General features: G+C 44.1%; 1 protein-coding gene across 4 annotated transcripts in view; it reads left to right on the top strand.

The window, feature by feature from the left end:
- The window catches only part of atp2b4 (ATPase plasma membrane Ca2+ transporting 4), an 88124-nt gene that overhangs the window by 52183 nt on the left and 13922 nt on the right, over positions 1-22019 (top strand). For all 4 annotated transcript variants that reach the window (XM_088640451.1, XM_088640449.1, XM_088640450.1 and 1 more), the window contains 13 exons: positions 1794-1955; positions 3487-3701; positions 5389-5631; positions 6394-6638; positions 8299-8533; positions 10047-10226; positions 11486-11573; positions 13142-13248; positions 14906-15097; positions 15521-15734; positions 16111-16322; positions 17753-17860; positions 20108-20290. In XM_088640451.1, the coding sequence (XP_088496577.1) occupies positions 1794-1955; positions 3487-3701; positions 5389-5631; positions 6394-6638; positions 8299-8533; positions 10047-10226; positions 11486-11573; positions 13142-13248; positions 14906-15097; positions 15521-15734; positions 16111-16322; positions 17753-17860; positions 20108-20290 (2384 nt within the window). The remainder of the gene's footprint in view (positions 1-1793; positions 1956-3486; positions 3702-5388; positions 5632-6393; positions 6639-8298; positions 8534-10046; positions 10227-11485; positions 11574-13141; positions 13249-14905; positions 15098-15520; positions 15735-16110; positions 16323-17752; positions 17861-20107; positions 20291-22019) is intronic.

Here is a 22019-nt window from a genome sequence, read left to right as displayed (position 1 = left end):
TTCGATTCTCTTTTGGCTTTAAAAGCGTGGTCACAGCTATCTGCAAATAGAAGAAAGGCTTTCAAAGAATTTCAAGAGTAGGTTTTGCTTAAACCTCCTTCAGCAACACTGACGCCAGTGGTACAGATTTCTGTATTCGAATTTTATTGAATACTTAAACTAAGGGACCCAAAATGAATTCTTCCTGGGTGAATATAGTCAAAAGATATCTTACCTCTCCCTTACTTTTTTCTAGAAGATCTGCAGCTTGGCGAAACCTGTGTGTTAACTATCAAAGTAATTTATTCTTATTCATACTCAGAAACAGTTTTGTAAGATGTGAGAAACTGCTCCGGGTTCTGGTGTTTCACGCTTTCTTTAAGAAGCGCATTGAAGCTGCCGATCTAAATAAAAAGAGATGAAATAGGAAAGGACGTCTATGACATTCCTTGCTTCATTTTAGCTACTTCAGCTTTTAACAGGAAAACCTTTACTGGTACCAAATAAATTGCAGAGATTTCATGGTTTGAACGAAAGCCTTGGGAAACTTTCTCTTGTTGGGGAAGAATGGAAAATTGCTCTTCTTTGAGGGTACAAGGACATATAAGAGCAGTTGGCTGCTATCTTCCTGCTGGGAGACTGAATCAGAGTCCGGTCACAGTGAGCTGATGATTAATATGAAAATGCAAAAAAAAAGCAGTGATAATGGAACTCAAGCTTACACAAGGACTTCTAAAGCCACAAAAGCAAGACATTTTAATAATCAAACAGTTCCACACTTCCTTTTTAGAAAGCCCTGCCAGGCTAAACAAAATGAGCTGCTGGGCTTAGACTGCTCCACTCAGTCTGCTGAAAGTGAAACTGCATTTTGTCAGGTCCTTGATGAAAACTATGGCATTTAACTTTGAAACCAAAAAAGGAGTTGTTGCCTTTGCTTTGTTTACACCTGAATAACATCTTTTGATCCTATGAAATCTCTCTGCAGAGAGAGGGCTAGAAGAAGAGGATAAAACAGCCTATCCCATTGTATCAGACACCTGAAAGTTTGTCTTCAGGGAAGATAAAGAGTTTTATCATCTATTCTAAACTTATTTTCCTCCAAGTCCCTCCCCCCCACATTGCTTATTAACATAAATATAATATGTCAGTGTTAAAAAGGTGGGTCTTTGGAGATGAGGCTTTGTTTTTATTTTTAGAATTGTTTGCAAGACCAAGCACTGTACCTGTAGCATCAAAATTCACCCTTTTTAAGATGTGAGGTTACCAGCTCCTGTGCTGAAATAAATGCAAATAGAATTTGATTGGTTTCAGGAGTGTACTAGTAACATTGCAAAGGAACAGTGGTTGAGAGCTGTTAGTTTTCTTTTTGCCTGTTCTGGTTTTCTGAATTACAAACAAATAAGCGTTGTATTTGAAAGGATATTTTAATCTGCAGCCTACATCATTTCACAAACAATCTAAAATCTATTAATATCTATATGTGTGTAATACTGGTCTATAAAATGCAAGCTACTGAGCCAGCTGGATTTACGGCAGTCCATTAAAATACGGAGGAATGGTGCCTTGGTGAGTTTACACCAAGGAAAAGCAGGTTCTCAGGCTCTATTACTGCAGCAGCAGCCTGCTCAAGAAACCGGTCTGATTACGGCCACTCTTGATGCCCGTCTTCATCCGCTGTGACTGAATTCACTGAGGTTTCTTTCCCTTTCATTTTTTCCACCTGTCCCCCACCACCGTCCTCTCCTTCTCTGCTCTCCCAACCTCTGTCTCCTACGCCCCCTCTCACCCCTGCCATCCCCCGTGCCTGCTCGCAGCGAAAACCCAGGACGGGGTTGCCCTGGAGATCCAGCCCCTGAAGAGCGAGGAATGTGTGGAGAGTGAAGAGAAGGAGGTGAAGAAAGTGAACGTGACCAAGAAAGAGAAATCGGTCCTGCAGGGCAAGCTCACCAGGCTGGCTGTGCAGATAGGCAAAGCAGGTAAAGGGTCAACAAGAGGGCATCGATGGGCTGGAAGCCCTCCCTGAAGGCAGTAAGCTAAAGTGAATGCCACAGCACTGGGCTCCACCAGTGCCTTACAACACCTACACACCAAACCTAAAGCTCAGAAATGAATAGTTGTAAAGTGAAAGTTTCAGGGCCTGTCATTTGTGGGTCCCTTGTAATAAAGCCTTTGGTATTTAGTTAACCTGCAATAAATCTGCCACACTGGAGCACTCAATAATAAAGAAGAGTGTCTTGAAATAAAATAATTCATGTATTAAAGCATGGAGAGTAAAAAGCATCTAAAATAGCCCAGCATAAACATATTAAATAAGTATCAGATTCACGTCCTACTTTATACAGTATGTAACTACCCTAACTGTGGAACATGTGAATTATGCTGTACAGTCAGCCATGTGCCGACTGAAGCCAAGGCAGTTAATCAATTTGTGTGATGTCGTGAATATAGGAATCCTTTGTGTGTCCCACGGCTCACGTGTTTGCTGAGCAGATAAGAACGGAGAGAGTGGGATAGTCACCATCAACCTAAAATTATCAGGGGTCTCTTATACAAATAATATTTTAATTGAATGCCTGAATTTAACAAACACCTAATTTTTTTTGGCTCAAAGTCAACAGGTTGGTAATATGTCATGGCAAGGAGTTCCACTTCTTCGGAGGGGGAGGGGGGTCAAACGTATAAAATGGCAGGTGTCGAAAGGTGATGTTCCTGTAAAAAGTACAAGGGCCGTTTCTGCTTAGCGTACCATTTAGACTGAGATGTGAGAATACAAAACAGTTGCAACCCAGAGAAGGACATTCAGCCCATCTAGCCCGTTTGGTAGTTATAATCTGATTAATCCAAGGATCTCGCCCAGCCGTTGTTTTGAAAGCCGCCAGAGTATCGGCTTCAACAACATGGCTGGGAAGCTTGTTGTGTACTCCCACAGCTCTTTTGGTAAAATAGTGCCTCCCGTGTTCAATTTTAAATGCACTTCCACACAGTTTCCATTTGCCCTATGATTCATCTTTCACTGTTTATTCTGAAGAAATCCACAGCCTTGACTTTGTCAAAGCCCTTGAAGGTTTTTTAATACTTGTACAGTATTTAGCCCCCTCACAGTCTTCTCTGTTCAAGTCCCTTAAGTCCCACATTGTTTTTGGTGGCTCATCACTGGGCTGATTTGGGAGAATGCTGCTGTGTGAATTGTGAAAGATGACTAGAAGCAAGACCCTGCACTTCTATGAACTTTATCAGAATTTTTTATAATTGTTTTTTTGGGACTCAGGGAGCCAGTGAAGATCATACAGATTTGGGCTTGTGTGTTTCAGAACGTAGAACTCTAGCAGCAGAACCTTGAGCCATCTAAAGATTTGCCTTTGATCATATCTGGGATTGTGGCCAAAAGAGCATTGCAGTAGTTCAGCCTTGAAAGAGACATATTTAATGTTTAAGTAGAGTAAAGCTTAAAGAGATCTGTGCAGCCAGGCCCAGACTTGACTTGTTACTTTAATTGTTGCTGCTCAGGTCTGATCATGTCTGCGGTGACGGTCGTCATTCTCATCCTCTACTTTGTCATCGACACCTTTGGGGTTCAGGGGCGCCCCTGGCTGAAGGAGTGTACCCCCATCTACATCCAGTACTTTGTCAAGTTCTTCATCATTGGCGTGACCGTGCTGGTGGTGGCAGTGCCCGAAGGGCTGCCTCTGGCTGTCACCATCTCGCTGGCGTACTCTGTCAAGGTAAATCCGCCGCCGGAGGGGGCGGGCAGGGGTGCCAGCGTGGGCTAGGACCAAGCTGGGAGTTCAGAAGTGTTTTCCAAACTGTTTAAAAGACTACCTGTAATATACAGCGGGTGTAGAAGGAGAGACCTGAGGGTTTTATTAAATGTCTGTAGCAAAATATGCAGAAACATGTCAAGTTTGTTTATTCGCTCCAGAGGTTAACTTCTTTTCCCTTAGAAATTCAACAAAATGTCGTTTGGCTAGGGGTGCCAAAACTTTTGCATACAGCTGTTTATGTAAAGCATAAATAAGAGCTAAATTTTCCTGCTCCGTGAGCTCATCTTTTATCGGATAGAGTTTGCTTCTTTTGTTCTGAGTGACTGAGGTTTTTATTTTCATAGTGTCTGACTTTTCTTGGTTTGGTGTTTATCCCTGCCTCAGGTGCATTTTACCTCAAGATGTAGCGTTTCTGATCCCAAACCGGAACTGCCTGTGTATCCTAGAGAATCTAAGTAATATAAGAAGGGCAGGGTGTGGTGGCGGCTGGAACTGAGGCCTTGGGCGTTTGCGTGTTCTGTCTTAGTTCATTTCATGTTCCTCTGAGTGCTCCTCTTCCTCCTACCCTCCAAAGATATGCTGCCTAGGTAAATTGAGGACTAGGTGTTATTCTTAAGAGTGCGACGGTGAACTGGAGTCCTGTCCAGGGAGTCGTCCTGCCTTGCGCTGAGTGCTTCTAGAATAGGCTACAGGTAGTTTGTACTCTTTCCAGGAATAAGCCGCTTTCCCAAGACGGATGATAAAACACTTCAAAACAGTTGATTAATAATACGCCCCCTAGTGTTTGCAAGTCACTTTAGAGAAAATGTTAAAAATCTAAATGAGCATTACAATTGTAGCAGGTCTCGTAGCATAAGATGAAGCTGTGACAGTGACGCCACTCTGCTAGGACATTCGATGCTGTTTATACGTATTACTAGCTGGTTGGGTCTGTGCCAGCTTGGTGCAGCATGGATCACTGGAGCTGTTTTTACTTTAGAAAGGTAAACCAAGCTTCAAGAGCAAGTTGAATGTTGGCGATGTAATACAAGACAGTGGAAAATGTTTTGTGGATAGTTTTTTTTGTATATTTGTGTTTCACGTGCTGACCACCTTTTTTTTGTTTTGCTTTCTTGACTTCAGTTCTGCATGGATGGATCTATCCACAGTGTTACAAGTACTTGTACTTTGTCATTGGCCCATGGCTGCAGTTTATTTTTCATTTGCTGGAATCCTGCTCTCCTTGATAATTATCTGCAAAACCCTTAAGACAACAACAAATGTAATGACATCATTCAATAACTGCACCCACAGCCCCAAGCCAGGTTCTGAAAAGTTGCATTGCTGGAGCTTCAGAGCTTTATGTATGGCACGATGTGATTATTTGCTAGTGTGAAACCACTGCCTTTGTAATGCACTTTTACACTACATGAGATGGTGTAAAAGGGATCTTAAACTCCCCTTGGAAAAAAGGCTAGTCTTCTGATGTAACATGTTTGGTGCTTGTCTAAGCAATACACTGCCTGCACTGAGCAATACAAATCTACATTTGAGGAATACACATCCTGGTTTAAAACCATATATATATATACACACACAGGTTTTACAGATTCCATGCTGAAAGGGAATAATACAGAACAATGCTCAATTTTTACTTTTTACATTCCAGAAAATGATGAAGGATAATAATCTGGTGCGCCACCTGGATGCCTGCGAGACAATGGGCAATGCCACGGCCATCTGTTCGGACAAGACTGGCACACTGACCATGAACCGTATGACAGTGGTGCAGGCGTATCTTGGCGACGCACACTACCGCCAGATTCCCGATCCAGATGCCCTGCGGCCTGAGACACTGGAGCTCCTCGTCACCAGCATTGCTGTCAACTCGGCCTACACCTCCAAGATTTTGGTGAGTGGTGTGCACTAATACATGGTCACCTCTCCTTCTCAGAACCCCCTCTTCTCTCAGTTCCTCGAAGGACCTTTCAGGCTTTCCACCCTGGTCCCACTGAGTCATGGTTTTTGTTCCAGAAATTGGTTATAGCTCAGCTCCTTGAAGCCCATTTTCCTGTGTCTAAAGGCTTTCAAAATCACTTCAATAATGGCCTGCTTCCATAGTAAACTGTTCTACATCTTTACAAATTGCTTGAGTATATAATTATATTGGGTCTCTAGAACCAATATATCTGGCATATACATACATATATATATATGGCATATATGCCATAAAAAAGAGCAGTTTTAAGCTTGTTTTTTCTCATTACCTTTTTATGGACTAACTCAACAAAGAATGGCTCAGTAGCTACAGTACTTGCTGCTATAAACTGCAATATTATAACTGCATTATGCTCTTTGAGAGTATCACTTTAGTGAAGCCTGACAGATTAATTTAAGTGTTATGAGCAAAACAGCAATTCAAGGTTGGAACTTAAGCATTAATGCTTCAACAGTTCACTTCCACCTTTTTTTAAATCCTCTTACTTACGTTAAATAAGCCATGTTGAACATCATTACAAATTGCCTTGATAAAATCTCAGGTGCCTGGGCGATGTTCTCCTTTGAGAATTTTCAACAAGTGTTAAGCAGCAAGATCAACCTCCTGTGACCTCAGCAACCTGAAGGCTCTGGACCCATCCGGTTCCATCGCGGATGTACCGTTTCTTCCCCACAGCCTCCAGAGAAGGAAGGGGGGCTACCCCGCCACGTGGGGAACAAGACGGAGTGCTCCCTCCTGGGCCTGGTGCTGGAGCTGAAGAAAAACTACCAGCAGGTGAGGGACGAGGTGCCGGAGGAGAAGCTCTACAAGGTCTACACCTTCAACTCCGTGCGCAAGAGTATGAGCACGGTGCTGAAGAATCCCGACGGGTCTGGATACCGCATGTACAGCAAGGGGGCCTCGGAGATCGTCCTGCGCAAGTAAGGGCTCCTCTTCTCGATCGCCATTCTTCCAGACAGCTGCTCTATATTGAGACCCCTTAATGAGTCCTGCACCTCATTTTTCACATGAGGAGGTCTCTTTGCATGACATAGCAAGAATGTGGGCTTCTAGGTCATCACATTTGACATACTTGCTCAGTTTGTGCGTTTGGTTTTGGGGAGGAGACAACGTTCTAGAAAAGGGGTGGCTTTAGTTCCAATTTGAACCATTAAAAAAACAAATTGTCTGTGGATGTAAATGTATGTTTTCCTTATTATGCCAGCTGTGTATATCACTCCCCGTAGACCTAATATGGAGGCTAAATGTGCCAGTGATAATCATAAGACGCTTGTTGCCAGGAGCCTCTATCCCTTTCTACAGCTGCCCTAGGTTTGCTACTTCACCTGTTTTGGAGCTTTTCTTTGGATGCAATGTAAATCTAAGAGCCTGGTGTAACTGTCATAATGCTAACTGATGGAAGATACAGACCAGAGTGCTGAAGACAGTGCGTTGTCTGTCTGCTTGTAGATAACATTTCAGGTTAGAGGATCAATTTGAAAAAGACACTGTTAATGTAGCAAGCAACATCTTAACACTTGTAAGAACATGGTACTTGTATAGGAATTAGGCAGTGTGATGCGTGTTTTGTGTGTGTATATATAGATATTTTTCTTAATATTCTGAGGGGAAATATTTAGATATTGTGGACACTTAAGTGTGGACAAAATTTCTGGTAGGATCCTTTTTAATTTTATTCTCTTCTACATTCTCAAATGTCTGATTACCACAGGTTTCCCTGTTCTTATGTTCTGGTTCTGCAGTTTCTACTTGCATTAAGCTTAACCTTGGAAACTCCTAATGGAGTTGTTAATCAGAAGCTCAGGAGGAGCTTGTAATCTTGCAGTTCTGCTATTTTATTCACAAATACTCTCCTGCTGAGCCCCCTTTCTGTCACCCCTCTCCCCTCCCCATCTTTATCCTTGCAGCTGCCTCCCCAGCTCATTCCTCACAAGTGAGGAGGGTTTTCACAGACTTGACATTATTTCCAGGGCTGTCATTTCTTCTGCCGGGGGAATTTATGGCAAACAGTCAAATGTTAAATATGTGTATACTCACTTTTTATTCACTGTCCCATCTCATCATTATTAGAATCGGACAAATTACTGAAAGATGCTTTGCGTTACATTTTTTTGAAAACTGCTTTGAATTGTACTGCAGCTATGATCTGTTGGGAGAGCAAAATAATGCCATTGATTTGTACTTGCCATCTGCTTTACAGTTTATTCTTCTGTTGTACTTGAGAACAGGCTTTATAAAATTATTCAACTGCAAGCTAAAATTTTGAAATATATATTAAATTACATCTGCCAACACTTAATACTGATCTGGAATGGAATGGTTTTGCACCATTTAATCCTATCTTTGTATATATAAGGATAGATGAGCAGCACCAAATCTTAAATATTACCCCAAAATGATTAGCCTCTTTTACTCGAGTTTCCTCATATTTGTGTGTGTGCTTCTCTGTTTTGATGGCAGGCAAGTCCACATGCCTTTGCTCCTTAGTTTGGGACTGTGGTTGTATCCAGCAACTTTGTTTCTGCTCTGAGCTGCTTTCCTAGTTGACTCTCATTCTTGCGGCTTGTTTTCGCTGCGCAGATGTTCGCAGCTCATGGATGCGAACGGAGAGGCTCGGGTTTTCAAGCCCAAAGACCGCGACGAGATGGTGAGGAAGGTGATCGAGCCCATGGCCTGCGACGGGCTGCGCACCATCTGCCTGGCCATGCGGGACTTCCCCGCAGAGCCGGAGCCCGACTGGGACAACGAGAACGAGATCCTGTCCGATCTGACGTGCATCGCCGTCGTGGGCATTGAGGATCCTGTCCGACCGGAGGTAAACGCAGACCTCCGGCCCCAGAGGGAGCGTTCTGATTTTGAGAAATGCTCTGACAAAGCAAGTGGTAACGAGCCGGGAGAGAGCACACATCATGGATATTGAAAGTTCAGGCAGTGCTGGAAATGTTGCCTCGTTGTGTCTCTGGTGGTTTTGTGAAATATTTTCCAATGCAAGTAGAAGAAATTAAAATCAACGCATCTGAGTTTTTGTATTCTTCATTTATGCAGCATCAATTTTAAGTCCATTCTCTCATCACTGCCTACGTATAGTAAAAGTCAATTAAAGTTACTGATAACTGTGGATAGAAGGGGCTTTTGTTGTGCCATGGGCCAAGGAGGAAACATTGTTTAGTTGCCAAGCTGATGCGCAGTTAGCACATGTGTATGGAGCTGCCAAGATCAGTTAAAGAAGGAAAGTGCAGGTCATGGAACCCAGACCTTGTGGGATTGTGACCATATGCAAAATTAGGTGCTCTTCAGTTATTAGTGGTCTATAAAAGTCATTATTTTGTTCTCTGGTGTCGATAGAGAGAGTGTCGTATGCAAATCTGTCTCCCTCTGTCTGTCTGCTGTGTGCTGGGAGGTTTCTAATTATAAATAAATTATCTGATTGGGCTTAATGAGTGGTAGGGGGTGATTCATAGCAGGACCCGAATGCGGATAATTGCACAGAAATCTGCTGCAAGTTCCCTCCTGCTCCCCAGTGGATCAGGGTGTCTCGCCGGGCTGCAGCTGGCTGTGCACAGGACTGGGAAGAGCTCATGCTGAGATCTGAAATAACCCAAACAGCGGGGGGGGTGGAAGGGCGAGCTGCACCCCTAGAGTTGCTTCCCGGGAGTGATAATGCAGATTCTTTTTTTTTACAGCCTGAACTTTTATATATATATATACATTTGCAAATGAGTTATTTATCTGGAAGGACATCTTCAGGAACATTTAAAGTGCCTCCTTAAAAGATACTGGAAGCATTCACATCGAACAGCCAGTCTTTTTGTTTTTTTTTGTAATGAAAATGAGTGTTTCTATGTATAGGTTGTGCACCTGATGGCTGTGAAAAGTGACAAGCAGTGAAAGGATAATGCAAATCTTTTAAGCAGTGTTATTAATTTAACTCTTATGCTTTGTTTGCAATTATAAGCAGGGTAACCCTAATAAGCAAAGAAATCTTTTGTCAATTTTAAGTTATTACTATATGCTCATAAGGCAGGTTTTTTCTACATTAGATGTGTGAAAGGGTTGGTAATCGTTAACAAAAATGAACAATTTCAGGCTTCATGAATAACCTGCTGGCCCTCAAAGAGCATTTTGAGTCTTGGGGCCGTTTTAAAAAGAATCCAAAATGTTAACCTTAAGTTAAAGCTGTTAATGAGCTAGATATGCCAATATCTTGGAAAGCCGACAGCGTGAATATCTGGAGCATGTCATTTCCTTATTTAGATGTAAACACAACTGGTGTTATGAAGGTTTAGCGGGTGCAGTGCTTCAGACTTCTGTGCCCTTTCTTCTGCCAGGTGCCTGAGGCCATCACCAAGTGCCAGAGAGCAGGAATCACAGTCCGCATGGTAACAGGCGACAACATCAACACTGCGCGTGCCATTGCCACCAAGTGCGGCATCCTGCAGCCTAACGAGGACTTCCTGTGCCTGGAGGGTAAAGAGTTCAACCAGCTGATCCGCAACGACAAAGGAGAGGTGAGGAGGGCAGGGTAACCCTCACACCTTCGGCATGCAGCACACTCAAGCCCTTTCCACATCATCATCATCATCATTTATAATTACTTACACTTATATAGCACTTTTCTGGACACTCCACTCAGTGCTCTACAGCTAATGGGGACTCCCCTCCACCACCACCTGGATGATGCGACAGCAGCCATAGTGTGCCAGAATGCTCACCACACATCAAAGGGGAGGAGAACAGAGTGATGAAGCCAGTTTATAGATGGGGATTATTAGGAGGCCATGACTGGTAAGGGCCAATGGGAAATTTGGCCAGGACGCTGGGGTTACACCCCTACCCTTTACAACCCCTATCATGAGCATTGATTTCACTCTTCATGGGCTTATCGAATCTCGGGAGATAAGCAGGGCTAGTTCCTGGACTTGGACTATATGGGGATGCCTGACCCCGATGAAAGCTAGGTTACTGCTGTAAGTGGTGGTGGTGGAGCACTAGGTGGCACTCTTCCCTCTGGACTAGAGTTTACAGACCAATGTCCCAGTATGGTAAAAGGGGGCACTGCTGTAGGAGGCGCTGTTTTTTTAATGAGTCAGCAAACCAAAATCCCGACCTCTGGTCATCATTAAAGGTCCCAGGTCCCTCAGTGTTCTAGCTAAATTCCTTTTCTGGCTTTCCCTAATCCAGCCTACACACATTTCCTGCTTTAGAATTGTCATCTTCTCCACCTGGTCTGAGGGATAATGTACTGCTGTACTTCAGAGGTGGATGAAGGCTCATCCTATCTTTAAGGTACTTTAGGATCTTTCAAGACCACTCCAGAAAGTGCTTTAAGGTATTTTTCTGACTGCACATCACCTGAACGAAACCCCTTCCCAAAAAACTTTGTACATCACACGCTTCAGTTCACATGAAATAGACTACTTTAGACTTACTCCCATGAGCCAGATTTATTCTAAAGCCCAACACATACAGCCAGTAACCCTCAGCAACGTAGGCTGATTGATACTGAACCCTGAATATGCGAACCTGGGGAAATCTTCAGCATTACACATTAAAAAAAGCTCAAATTGTGCATGCGGTTTAACTAAGTACCAGCTCTCCTTCAACAGGGAGCTGGGTTACAAAGAAGCTGGAAAGAGGGAGTTGGGCTGTCCTTGAGCATACCATCATTGTAGATCAGATCCAGCACTGGGTTCATTTGACTTCCCCCCCCCCCCCCCCCCCCCCCCCAACACACACACACCCATCCACCTTGTCTTCACCTCTCTAGGTCGAGCAGGAGCGCCTGGATAAGGTCTGGCCGAAGCTGCGCGTGTTGGCTCGCTCGTCCCCGACAGACAAGCACACGCTGGTGAAAGGTAAGGCCTCGTATTGCAGCAGAGCAGTTTGGTAAAACAAACTCTTAAGTCACAGCAGAATGACAAAAAGAAGGCCCTGATTCCTGAAAGTATTTTTTGTGAATGGAGTAAGAATCTAAATGGATTTTTGCATTTGGAAATGTTGGTTTTGGTCAATCATTTTTCTGACACGAGGACCATCAAAGCCCGCTGCTTTAAATGAGAAAATACTTTATTAGCAGCATTTTAATTTAAAAGTGAATCTGTGACAGAGTAAAAACTCCATGTAATTAGTATTAGGAACAAGTGATAGGTTTATTTCATGCTGAAAAGAGAAGAGAGAAAACGCAACGTTTCGGCTGTGAAGCCTTCTTCAGGTGTGAGGAAGAAGCTCATACCTGAAGAAGGCTTCACAGCCAAAACGTTGCGTTTTCTCTCTTCTCTTTTCAGCATGGAGAAACCTATTACTTGTTCCTTTGCAGACTACGCATGCTGATGCAGCTACCCACCTGAAATAATTATATTATCTAATTTTATGTTTTAAGGTGAAAATATTCCCACATCCGTTGAGATGGAAACGGCTGCACAGCCGACTGGCTTGTCCTTATTTTCCAGTGATGCACAAGCTAATTTGTGGTTTTCTCGTTTCTTGTTTAAGCTCGTGGGACCAGGTTTTATACAGCACGTTAAACTGATCTGTGGCTTATGACATTCCACATTGCAGGGTTTCTAGCACCTTTTTTCTTCCTTGTCCTTTTTAAATGAGCTGCCTGTAATGTCTTCACATGCCCACAGGGGCCAGGCTTCCTTCAAAGCCCGGGGGCTTGTTCTTTTCTTTAAGCTTCCAGTCAGATCCTCTGAAGAGGGAGCAGGCAGGGGACAGGTGTGTTGATAATGTTACGTGTTCTTTGTGGGCGGGCAGGGTAGTCAGATGGCTTCGTCTCCAGCACTCATGTTGCTCCTCTCTTGGAGTTTTGGCCCTGAACGTCCACTCCACTGAAGTGTTCCTCCAGGCAGCCTTCAGTGCACTAGCATCTCAATTACAGAATTGATCGTTGGCCGGATCAATATAATCAGTATTATTAAAACGCCAACATGGAGTGGATTGGGTGGGCTTTATGTGGATAAAGCTTACTGCTGCAATAAAAAGTAGGAACAAATGTAATCCCGTGATTGAAGAAATAAAAAAGGCAGCTCTTTAGTGGCCAAGCTCAGTGCACAAGTTAAGCCCTACAGTCCAGACATCTCTGGTCGTGTGAGGAGGTGGCGTGTTGATGGAGCATGTCTGCACCTCCTCTTTGTCCCTAAACGGAGTGTGGGATGTAGCATTTAAATTGAGCCTTGAAACATTTGGCAAAGAATTTGCAATTGCGTCGAGGTAAGCTGGGTATGCAGAAATATATTTAAAAAAGTGGAAGTCACTGTATAATCAATCCAAATAATTTTCTGTTTAAAAAAAATATTTTCCGAAAGGACGTGATGCCCATTTTTCTCTTTACCATTCAGCAAGTCTAGTGGTATGGACCCAGTTGTGTCATATACTGTAGACCAGGTTTCCGGGCATGCTCAGTGTGTTTGTCTCCCTGCAGGGATTATTGACAGCACGGTCGGGGACACGAGACAAGTGGTGGCCGTGACTGGAGACGGAACCAATGATGGTCCTGCCCTCAAGAAGGCGGACGTTGGCTTCGCCATGGTAACCGAGCCTAACTTTTGCCGAGGCGTTTCGTACTTGCCTGTCGGACTCTGTCTTTATAACCTCAGTTGTTCCAAAGGCTTTCAGCTGCCGAGTGCTTCTTTAATATTTTTCTTGCCCACAAACCTCTCGTGTTTACAATGTGCCACTGCCCTTTTCTCCACTGTTTTTTTATTTATGTTGCACAATTAAGGGGGTTAAACCCCCCCCGGTCCTGCAGAGAGAGGATGGGAACGACCCCAGTATTGAGGTCTTCGCCTTTTAGGTCTTAAAGCTAATAAAATCATTTAATCTGTCTTAAAATGTAAACATGACTCGCACTGCATAGCCTGAAAAGTCGTGGCCTCTGAAATAAGCCATACGCAATGCGTACCCACCTCCTTCGCTAGGGATTTGTGTTCCCACCCTGCACTATGGATGCTGTACATGTTTGCGAGTATTTCTGTGCATTTTTTTAAACAAAACCTTCTATCATGTTTACTATTTTTAGACGTAAGCCAAAGTAAAAAAGGCTTTACAAGGAAGATGCCAAGAAAGTACCCCCAATAAATTCTCAAACTTTTAATGATCGGTGTCGGAGGCTGCTGCCAGCTCCATTGTCTTGCTAACATAAATTAGGAAGCCTGCTGTTCCTGCAGTGGAATCTGGAGACTGTTTTCTGTGAAAAGTGTGACTCAGAGGCACATGAAGGCTGGAGCCAGTGAACACGCTGGGGTTGTTCTTTTTTGAATTTAAGGCTAACCTGCAGGCCTGGGCTGTTTTTGTTTCGTCATTATTCGGTAAAGGTTGGCACGCAGCATGTGGCTGCCTCTGCAACGGAAGGCAGAAAAAAGCTTGACCAAATTGGGCTGTGTGATGGCAGCAATAGAGATTGCGTTATTGGGGATTTTTCTTCCCATTTTCTTTGACCACCTTGCCATCATGAATGTGAAAGACACTTAAGGGAAAATGAATGATTCTGAAGGTGGAATGCTCCAGGGTTAGGACCCAAATCTGATTTTTTTTTAAATTCAATCCGTCTACCAGCAGTACCCTCCAGATGTGTCCTTTGTTTATGACTTTGACTGCCTGGGATAATGGCTGGCATCTGCCCACTGGAGCAACACTGGCCATTACTGGGCTTGGAGTTTTGTTTTATTTGTATAACGTTTCACAAAGTTTCATCTTTCTTAAATATTTGTTCCTTGAACCTTTGACTTAATTTGGTTCATCCACACTAAGTCGATTGTACAGTGAGATGGGAATGTAACTTAGGGGTTCTCATGTTGCTGTTCTAAATGGCTAAAACACTGATGCAGTGGGCCAAAACATATTAGCCATTGCATGCTTCAAAGGTGAGCATCAGAAAATAATAGATTTCCTATAAAACTGAACCTGCTCTCCATTAATCCTGTATTTCCAAACTAATGGTCCTCAACACTTCAGCCAGTTATGCTTTATTGTGGTTCATGTAACCCCGGCATTGCGCTGTAGTTCTTAGGTCACTGTCATTCTATTGATGATTAGCTAATTAAGCCTTTTTGTAATCTAATTAAAGATGTAACAAGGGAGTTGTGAAGGTCAATGAAGTGGGCTGGAGCTGGAATGAAGGGGGAGCCACAGAGGCCACAGGAGCAGTGGTTGAGAGAAAGCTGACCTGCTTCCCTTGTGCCTCCAGGGTATCGCTGGGACAGACGTGGCAAAGGAGGCCTCTGACATCATCCTGACCGACGACAACTTCACCAGCATCGTGAAGGCGGTGATGTGGGGCCGCAACGTCTACGACAGCATCTCCAAGTTTCTGCAGTTCCAGCTGACCGTCAATGTGGTGGCCGTGATTGTGGCCTTCACCGGTGCCTGCATCACTCAGGTACGATCTCGCTGCAGACCGGCCTGCACACTTCTGTGTGTGCTGCAGGTGCAGGTGGTGGAACGGCCAAGCACAAGATGTGTTCAAGTCTGTCCGGTTTCAAGGGATTTGGGGGGGCGTCTAGAGTTCTAGCTTAGTGGATTTAGCCGGGGCTATTTTACGATGCAGCATCTATGCCATCACGCAGAGGTGACGAGTCAGCAGGGTAGCTGGCTTTTTTATGCGTGTTTGACTTTTAAACAAGCGTACTGCTCTACAAGCCGTGTCAAGCCACATGGTTCACAGCCTCTGCCTTGCTTGTCCTCTGACAATCGGCCGAGACACTCCAGTCCAGTTTTGGTGGGTTTAAGACTCTTCTGCTGCCCTGGATTTCTAGCCTAGCCCTGGTGCTCTCTCACTCTCTGCGTCCCGCTGCTCCCCCAGGACTCCCCTCTGAAAGCCGTGCAGATGCTGTGGGTGAACCTGATCATGGACACCTTCGCCTCCCTGGCCCTGGCCACTGAGCCGCCCACGGAGTCCCTGCTGCTCCGCAGACCCTACGGCCGCAACAAGCCCCTCATCTCGCGCACCATGATGAAGAACATTCTGGGGCATGCCGTCTACCAGCTCACCATCATCTTCACCCTCCTGTTTGCTGGTACGATGAGCTGCCCAAACCTCCAGTGGGGCCTTATTCCACTATACAGCAGGCACATTGGGAGGGTGTTCCTCTTGCTTGTTTGTAACTCTATTTTTAACCAGTTTACAAGTTGTGCATTTTAAAACGCACTAATTCCAAGGATACTGTACTCATTTCTTGAGAGGATGATATTATAATACCATCTTGGAGTTTTACTTATAAAAGTAGAAATGTATCCATTTGTATGTATGAAACTTCCAAAACCTTTCTTCTTAAGTTACATACCATGCTCCAAAATTTGAGAATCCATTTTTTCACTCAACTTCCACCTCCCTGACTGTACCAGTGTCACAGTGCTTGGTCACAGAATGAAGACTTGTTCTTTCCGAATCAGGGGAGAAGTTCTTCGACATCGACAGCGGGCGTAACAGTCCACTGCACGCGCCCCCCTCTGAGCACTACACCATCGTCTTCAACACCTTCGTCTTGATGCAGCTGTTCAACGAGATCAATGCCCGCAAGATCCACGGGGAGAGGAATGTCTTCGAGGGCATCTACCGCAACCCCATCTTCTGCGCAGTGGTGATCGGGACCTTTGCCTGCCAGGTACGTGCCAGGATAACACTTCCTGGATCCTTAAATGCGCAAGTTAGATCGGGTGTTGAGTGCTGCATGTTTATGAACATGAAGTTAGTCATTTGTTGAGGTCAGTTCCTATTGGGTTATCGATGTTAATATACAGAATAAAAAAATGGTATTTGCAGGCATTAATCTAACCTAAACTGCAGCCCCTAGTCTGAAGTGTGCCCTGGTGGGGTGCTGATGGCACAGTGGGCCTTGGACTACTTCAGTCTCATTCTGTCAGATCAATTTTGTTTTTCATATTGAACTACATTTTTTTTATTTTAGTGTTTTAATACACCTACTGCAATTGTAAGTTCTATGTACAAGTTACAAGTGGTTTTATTACTGTTGATATGACTTTTCTGCTTTTTATTATTGTGATGTGTAATTTCAACCATTGAGGTAGCATGTGTGCAATGTGAATAAACTAGTATAATTGTATATACAAGATAGAAAACTGCACTATGCTATGCAGTATGCTAGAAGCTTTTCTTGATTAAGTATGTTTTCACAAAGTGCTTCCCTGCAGGCTCAACCAGTTAAGGTGTTCTCCCGAGCAACAGGTGTTCGACCATGGGTTTGAACCTGGGTCTTGTCTAGCCAACTGTGACTGAAATGCCTCAAGAGGCAGTAGGGTTGGATAAGTCAGGACTCATGACTCTCAAGCCTCCCAGGCACACTCAGGCAGGTAGTGCTGTCGGTGAGGGATGCTCTTCTCCTCCAATCAGTGCTGAACATTGGCCTGTGATGTGTTAAGAGGCGTGGCTTGCAGGTGGGCGGAGTCGGAGGAGTCTTTCTGCACTCGCAGGGATTTGTGAGGGATTTGACTGCCCATGTATACCAGCAATGTTTGAGAGCACTTTACACAGTAAAACAGGAACAGAAGATTAAATGGAAAATAGAACAAAATGTAGAAAAGAGAAAACTCCAACTAAGGCTTTAGTCTAGATTTACAAACTGGGAAAGAGTTAATTTCTCAGAGTGCCAGGAAGTGAGTTCCAGAGCTGGGGAGTAAGTCAGCTGAAAGCAAGCACCCCGAGACACCTGTACCTATAAGAAGGTATTAAAAAGTGTGCCTCAGTAGAGCATAAACCCTGCTTGGCACTTAGCATTCTCATTTCTCCCTAAGTATTGCAGGGATTTGGTTTGTAGGTCTTTAAAAGTTAAAAGTAACATTTTCTCTCTCACTTCCTCCCTCTCCCTTGAGTGCAGTTACGGGAATCGTAGCTGCGAGCCGAGTCGTGAAAAAGTCATCAAGTCGGCTAGAACCAAAAATAACTGCCAATTTACGAAAAACAAGCTTGGCTTGTCGCAGCGCTTCTGAGCGAGCGAGCTGGATACGGCGGAGGGGGGGCCCCCCGAGTCCTCTCCTAACATCTGAGGCTTCTTCCCTCTTTCTGAATCCGTCTCAGATCATCATTGTCCAGTTTGGAGGGAAGCCCTTCTCCTGCTCCGGCCTGACTGTTGACCAGTGGCTGTGGTGCATCTTCATCGGTGTGGGCGAGCTGCTCTGGGGTCAGGTGAGGACAGGTCCCGCTGGCCTTAAACCTGTGGGTAGAGAATGGGAGCACAAGAGAGGAAAAAGCTGGTTGGAGAATGTATTCATCCTGTCAAAACAGTCTTCCTATTAATTACAACAGTTGTTGTAATTTCTAACCTAATTATATTGTGAGTACATAAAGGGCTATTGCTTTTCAAAGGGAACATGATATCATCCCACTGAAGGTCAGCCTGATTTTCAGTTTTCTTTATTACTACACATTGCTTGGGAATGCAGCTAGCAGTTGATCTTTTTTCATTTTTGCTCTGTAGCTGTGTAGTTTGTTTTGTAAGCAGTTTCATGTCTGAACTGTTGAATACCGGCTTGTGCTAAGGGAATTATAACTGTAAAAGACATTTGGATGAACTAATACCCACCACATTAAATCACTGAATCAGAAGAGTTCCTGATTATTAGAATCTATGTTTCTGAGGGACACGAGCAACATCAGTAGTGTCTCACGCACAGATGGCTGGAAAGAACTTGAGGAGGTACTGGCTCAAATACATCCTGAACTTTATTCCTGAATATCTGCAGCTGTCACCCACCTGGGATTCTTTCCTAGACACTGTACATCAGAGCCCTGTGCGTGCTTGGATCTTTCTGCCGCTGCCTGATGGAAGGGATAAAATATCGGCAAAAGCCAGAAGAAGCAATTACCGCCCTTACAGTTTTGTCATTTTTTGAAATGGGGTTGTGGGCGGGGAAAAAGTTTATTCTTGGAGCCTTGCAGGCTTGAGGCGTGGAGACAGTCTGTGTAAAGTTCTTCGAACTGAGGAACGGTGTTTCCAAAACTCCCAGCATCGAGAGCTTTGTCATTACGAATTCTGCCAATCTGCCTTGGCGCAGATGAAAGCGTTTTGTCCCAGGTTTGCGAGCTCCCCTGGGACCCGTTGCCTCCACAAGATACTCCCTCTGCGTCTCGTCACGCATTATCCAGTGAAGACAGCCTGCATTCGCTTCTTATGCTTACTGTGTGAAAACAACACCCAGGACTACACAACCAGCCTGTGCCCTGTTCCTGGCACACGTGCCTGCTCACGGGCTCTTGGTTATAAAGGCTTTGCTGAGCAGAGCAGCACTTAGATCTTTGACAGCTGGGATGTGAATTAAGTGAAACAGCCTGTAAACGCTTGAGGCAGGTATTCAGCGTGTATCGCTCCTTGTAGGTGAAAATGCCATTGATGCTTTCAGAATCTGTTCCCGAATACCTAGAGCAGAGTGATCAGAGAAGATGCCAAAAGAACTGTTGGCATTTCCTGTGGCAGTGCAATAATAACAGGATGCACCAGTAATTCGTACTGTTTTAGGTTTCTAAAAGGGTATGCTCTTCGTCTTACTTAAAGATGTTGTTTTACAGATTTATAGTAGTTTGTTATTGTTCAATTTTTTACGAATTCAGCATATGTAGGTGATGGGACTAGTTTTGTGTCAAGTGGAAGAAACAGAGGAATGTTGTGTGTAAACAAGCTTGTAAACTACAGTTTTGTCACTTAAGAGTGAAGAAACAATACTATCCAGAGCTGCCAAACCTGTAGACTGTTTTTAGTAACTTTGCTTTCACAATTCTCACCACTGGGACCATGGGTAGTGTTGATTCCAGCAGTCGAACTGCAAGTCTTGCAACACAATGAATTTTCATCAGATTTGGTAGTTTTTTTTGTTGAAGTCAGTTTTGAATTTTGTTAATTGATCATTGCTGTGGGGGCTTACCTATGTGATGTGGGGGTGGGATGCCTGCCTGTGGTTTTTTGAGTGTCTAAAAAAAAGTATCTTCTGTGCGTCTGAAATAGAGGAAAGTCTATAAGAATGTAAGTTACCAACAAGATGACATTTGACTCATCTCAGTTGATTAGCAGTAAAGTATTGAATAGTTCCCAGGATCTTACCCAGCCACTTCTTGAAAGATGCCAAGGTATCTGTCTCATCAGTATGGTTGTGTAGCATGTTCCAAACTCCCACAACCCTATGGGTAAAGAAGTGCCACCTGTTCTTGATTTTAAACACACTTTACGTCTGTGTTTTACTGTTCATTCTCAAATAGGACATCAATTTTAAAATGTAGGTGAAGCCATCAAATACAAGAAAAAAAGGCAACAGGTTAAGACTCTAAAACTAATCATAATTAGTATCCTGCACAGTAATTCCAAAAGACTGCTTGCCCGCTTGAAGATCCTGAGTAGGGGATTGACTGCAGTGTGACACTGCGCCCTTGTCCTCCCTCTAGCTGATCTCGGCCGTTCCCACCCACCGGCTGAAGTTCCTGAAGGAGGCCGGACACGGCATAACCAAGGAGGAGATCCATGAAGAGGAGTTCACGGAAGGGGCGGATGAAATCGACCACGCTGAGATGGAGCTGCGCCGGGGCCAGATTCTGTGGTTCAGAGGCCTCAACCGCATCCAGACGCAGGTACGCCACCCCCCAAAACCCCCCCTGCCCCAGGGAATACCGTCGGGAAGCACTAACAGCCCTTTCCGTCCCCAGGCGCTGTGGGCGACATGCTCCCAGCCACGTGTCCTTGCCGTGAGAGGAGCCCCCTGGAGCTCTGCTACAGTAACACCCTCCTCCTCTCTTCCCACACTCTGGTCCCTCACTCCTCACTATCTTTCATCTAGGGGGGGCCGCGCCTATCTCCCATTCCGGACAGTTTCTTTTTAGCAGAGTCACGGTCACAGTTACAGCATGTAGTATGTTAGAGCTTGAGGTTTGTGTTTGCACACCGCCTTTTATTTTTCTGAAGGAAGTTATTTATTTTTGGTGCCTCAGACCTAATAATAAACTGTGACTTGTGAATGAACCAATCTGGTGACTTTTCTCACAAGCTTCCTTCACCGAGAGGTGGTGCGAATCTCTCGATGAGACAGTGAAAGGGAAGCCTCTCTAGCTGAGCTGTGTGACTACTGCTAGAGCTGCTTTTTGTTTTTTGTAATTTCCAGAACCAAATATTGTACGATCCCTCTTCCTTTCCTCTCGCCCACCCTTCAAACACCAAACTATCTACACCACAAGTGCCCACACTCTTGTTTTATAAACAAGGCCAAAACCTGTTGTTTATGAGGAAAAAAAGAACAAAGTTTTGTTTGCGTTTGACCCACAAAGAAAATCACTGGGGGGAAAAGTCCCTTTTATTGGTTGAGGTCAACCCCGAAATCTTCAAACAGTTCCCCTCTTTATAGTTGTGGTTTTGTTTGTTTGGAATTATTGTCTCATTTTTCCAAAACGTACAGAGTGGCTTTCACAAGGTGGGGAAGGATGATTTTCCCAGATTTTTTTTTTTCATTTCTTAGTGTTCTTTTGTCTCTACGGGCTTGTTGGACGAATGTTGTTCTCCCTCTCTTGTTTGATTATTTACTGTGACCATTAAAATGTATTTAATAGCATCCTTTCCTTTTTTAGGACAGAAACCCATCTAAAGCTGAGCGGTCTGGGTTTTGTAAGCTTGTGCTTGCCTGGTCTCCTTTCCTACTGTTTACAAGCAAACCCAACTTGCCGCCCTCCTCCTCCTCCCCTTGCCCAGTCTGTCTCTCTTGTGAGGATACTGTACTTGGAAGCAGTCTCCTAGCTACTGGGGATGGAACAATGTACTCTGAATTTGTTTTTACCTTTTGAGCACTGTGTTGTTATTTGCTTTTAAAAAAATCGTTGGAGGTATGGATTGGAGCTATCTATGACAAATGAAGTGACCCATGGCAAGGAAGTTCTAGGTTTTAATTTTTTTGCCTTCTTTGAGGAGGTAGTAAGGGGGGCTGTAAAATGAGAGAGAAAGGAGGTGAGAAACTGGTGGGGATGGTTTCTGATCAGGAACAGTGATTAAAGGCCTTGTGAGAAGTAAACTGTAGAGACCAGGGTAATTTCCCCTTGTGTTGTCTACAACACAATTTTTCTGGTGCAATATTTTTTTTTGCTGGGAGGAAAAAATGGAAAATTCCAGTAAAGCACAGCTGTTTGTTTCCAGGTAGCAGTGTAGGAGTATCCTTTTGAATTTTGAAAAGCAGTAGAATACATTCCCTATTATTATGCATTATATAAATGTTCCATAATTTAGATTTCCTGAGAATGATCCGCCTTTCATTTATTTATTTGTTTGTATACCTCAGGATGGCACATCTGTGGGCGCAATCATTTCAATAAACACAAT

Source organism: Lepisosteus platostomus, chromosome 7 (assembly GCF_059453375.1).
Source record: "Lepisosteus platostomus isolate fLepPlt1 chromosome 7, fLepPlt1.hap1, whole genome shotgun sequence".
NCBI lineage: Eukaryota > Metazoa > Chordata > Actinopteri > Semionotiformes > Lepisosteidae > Lepisosteus > Lepisosteus platostomus.
The sequence above is the reverse complement of the archived record's forward strand: the minus strand, read 5'-3'. Positions and strand labels throughout refer to the sequence as shown.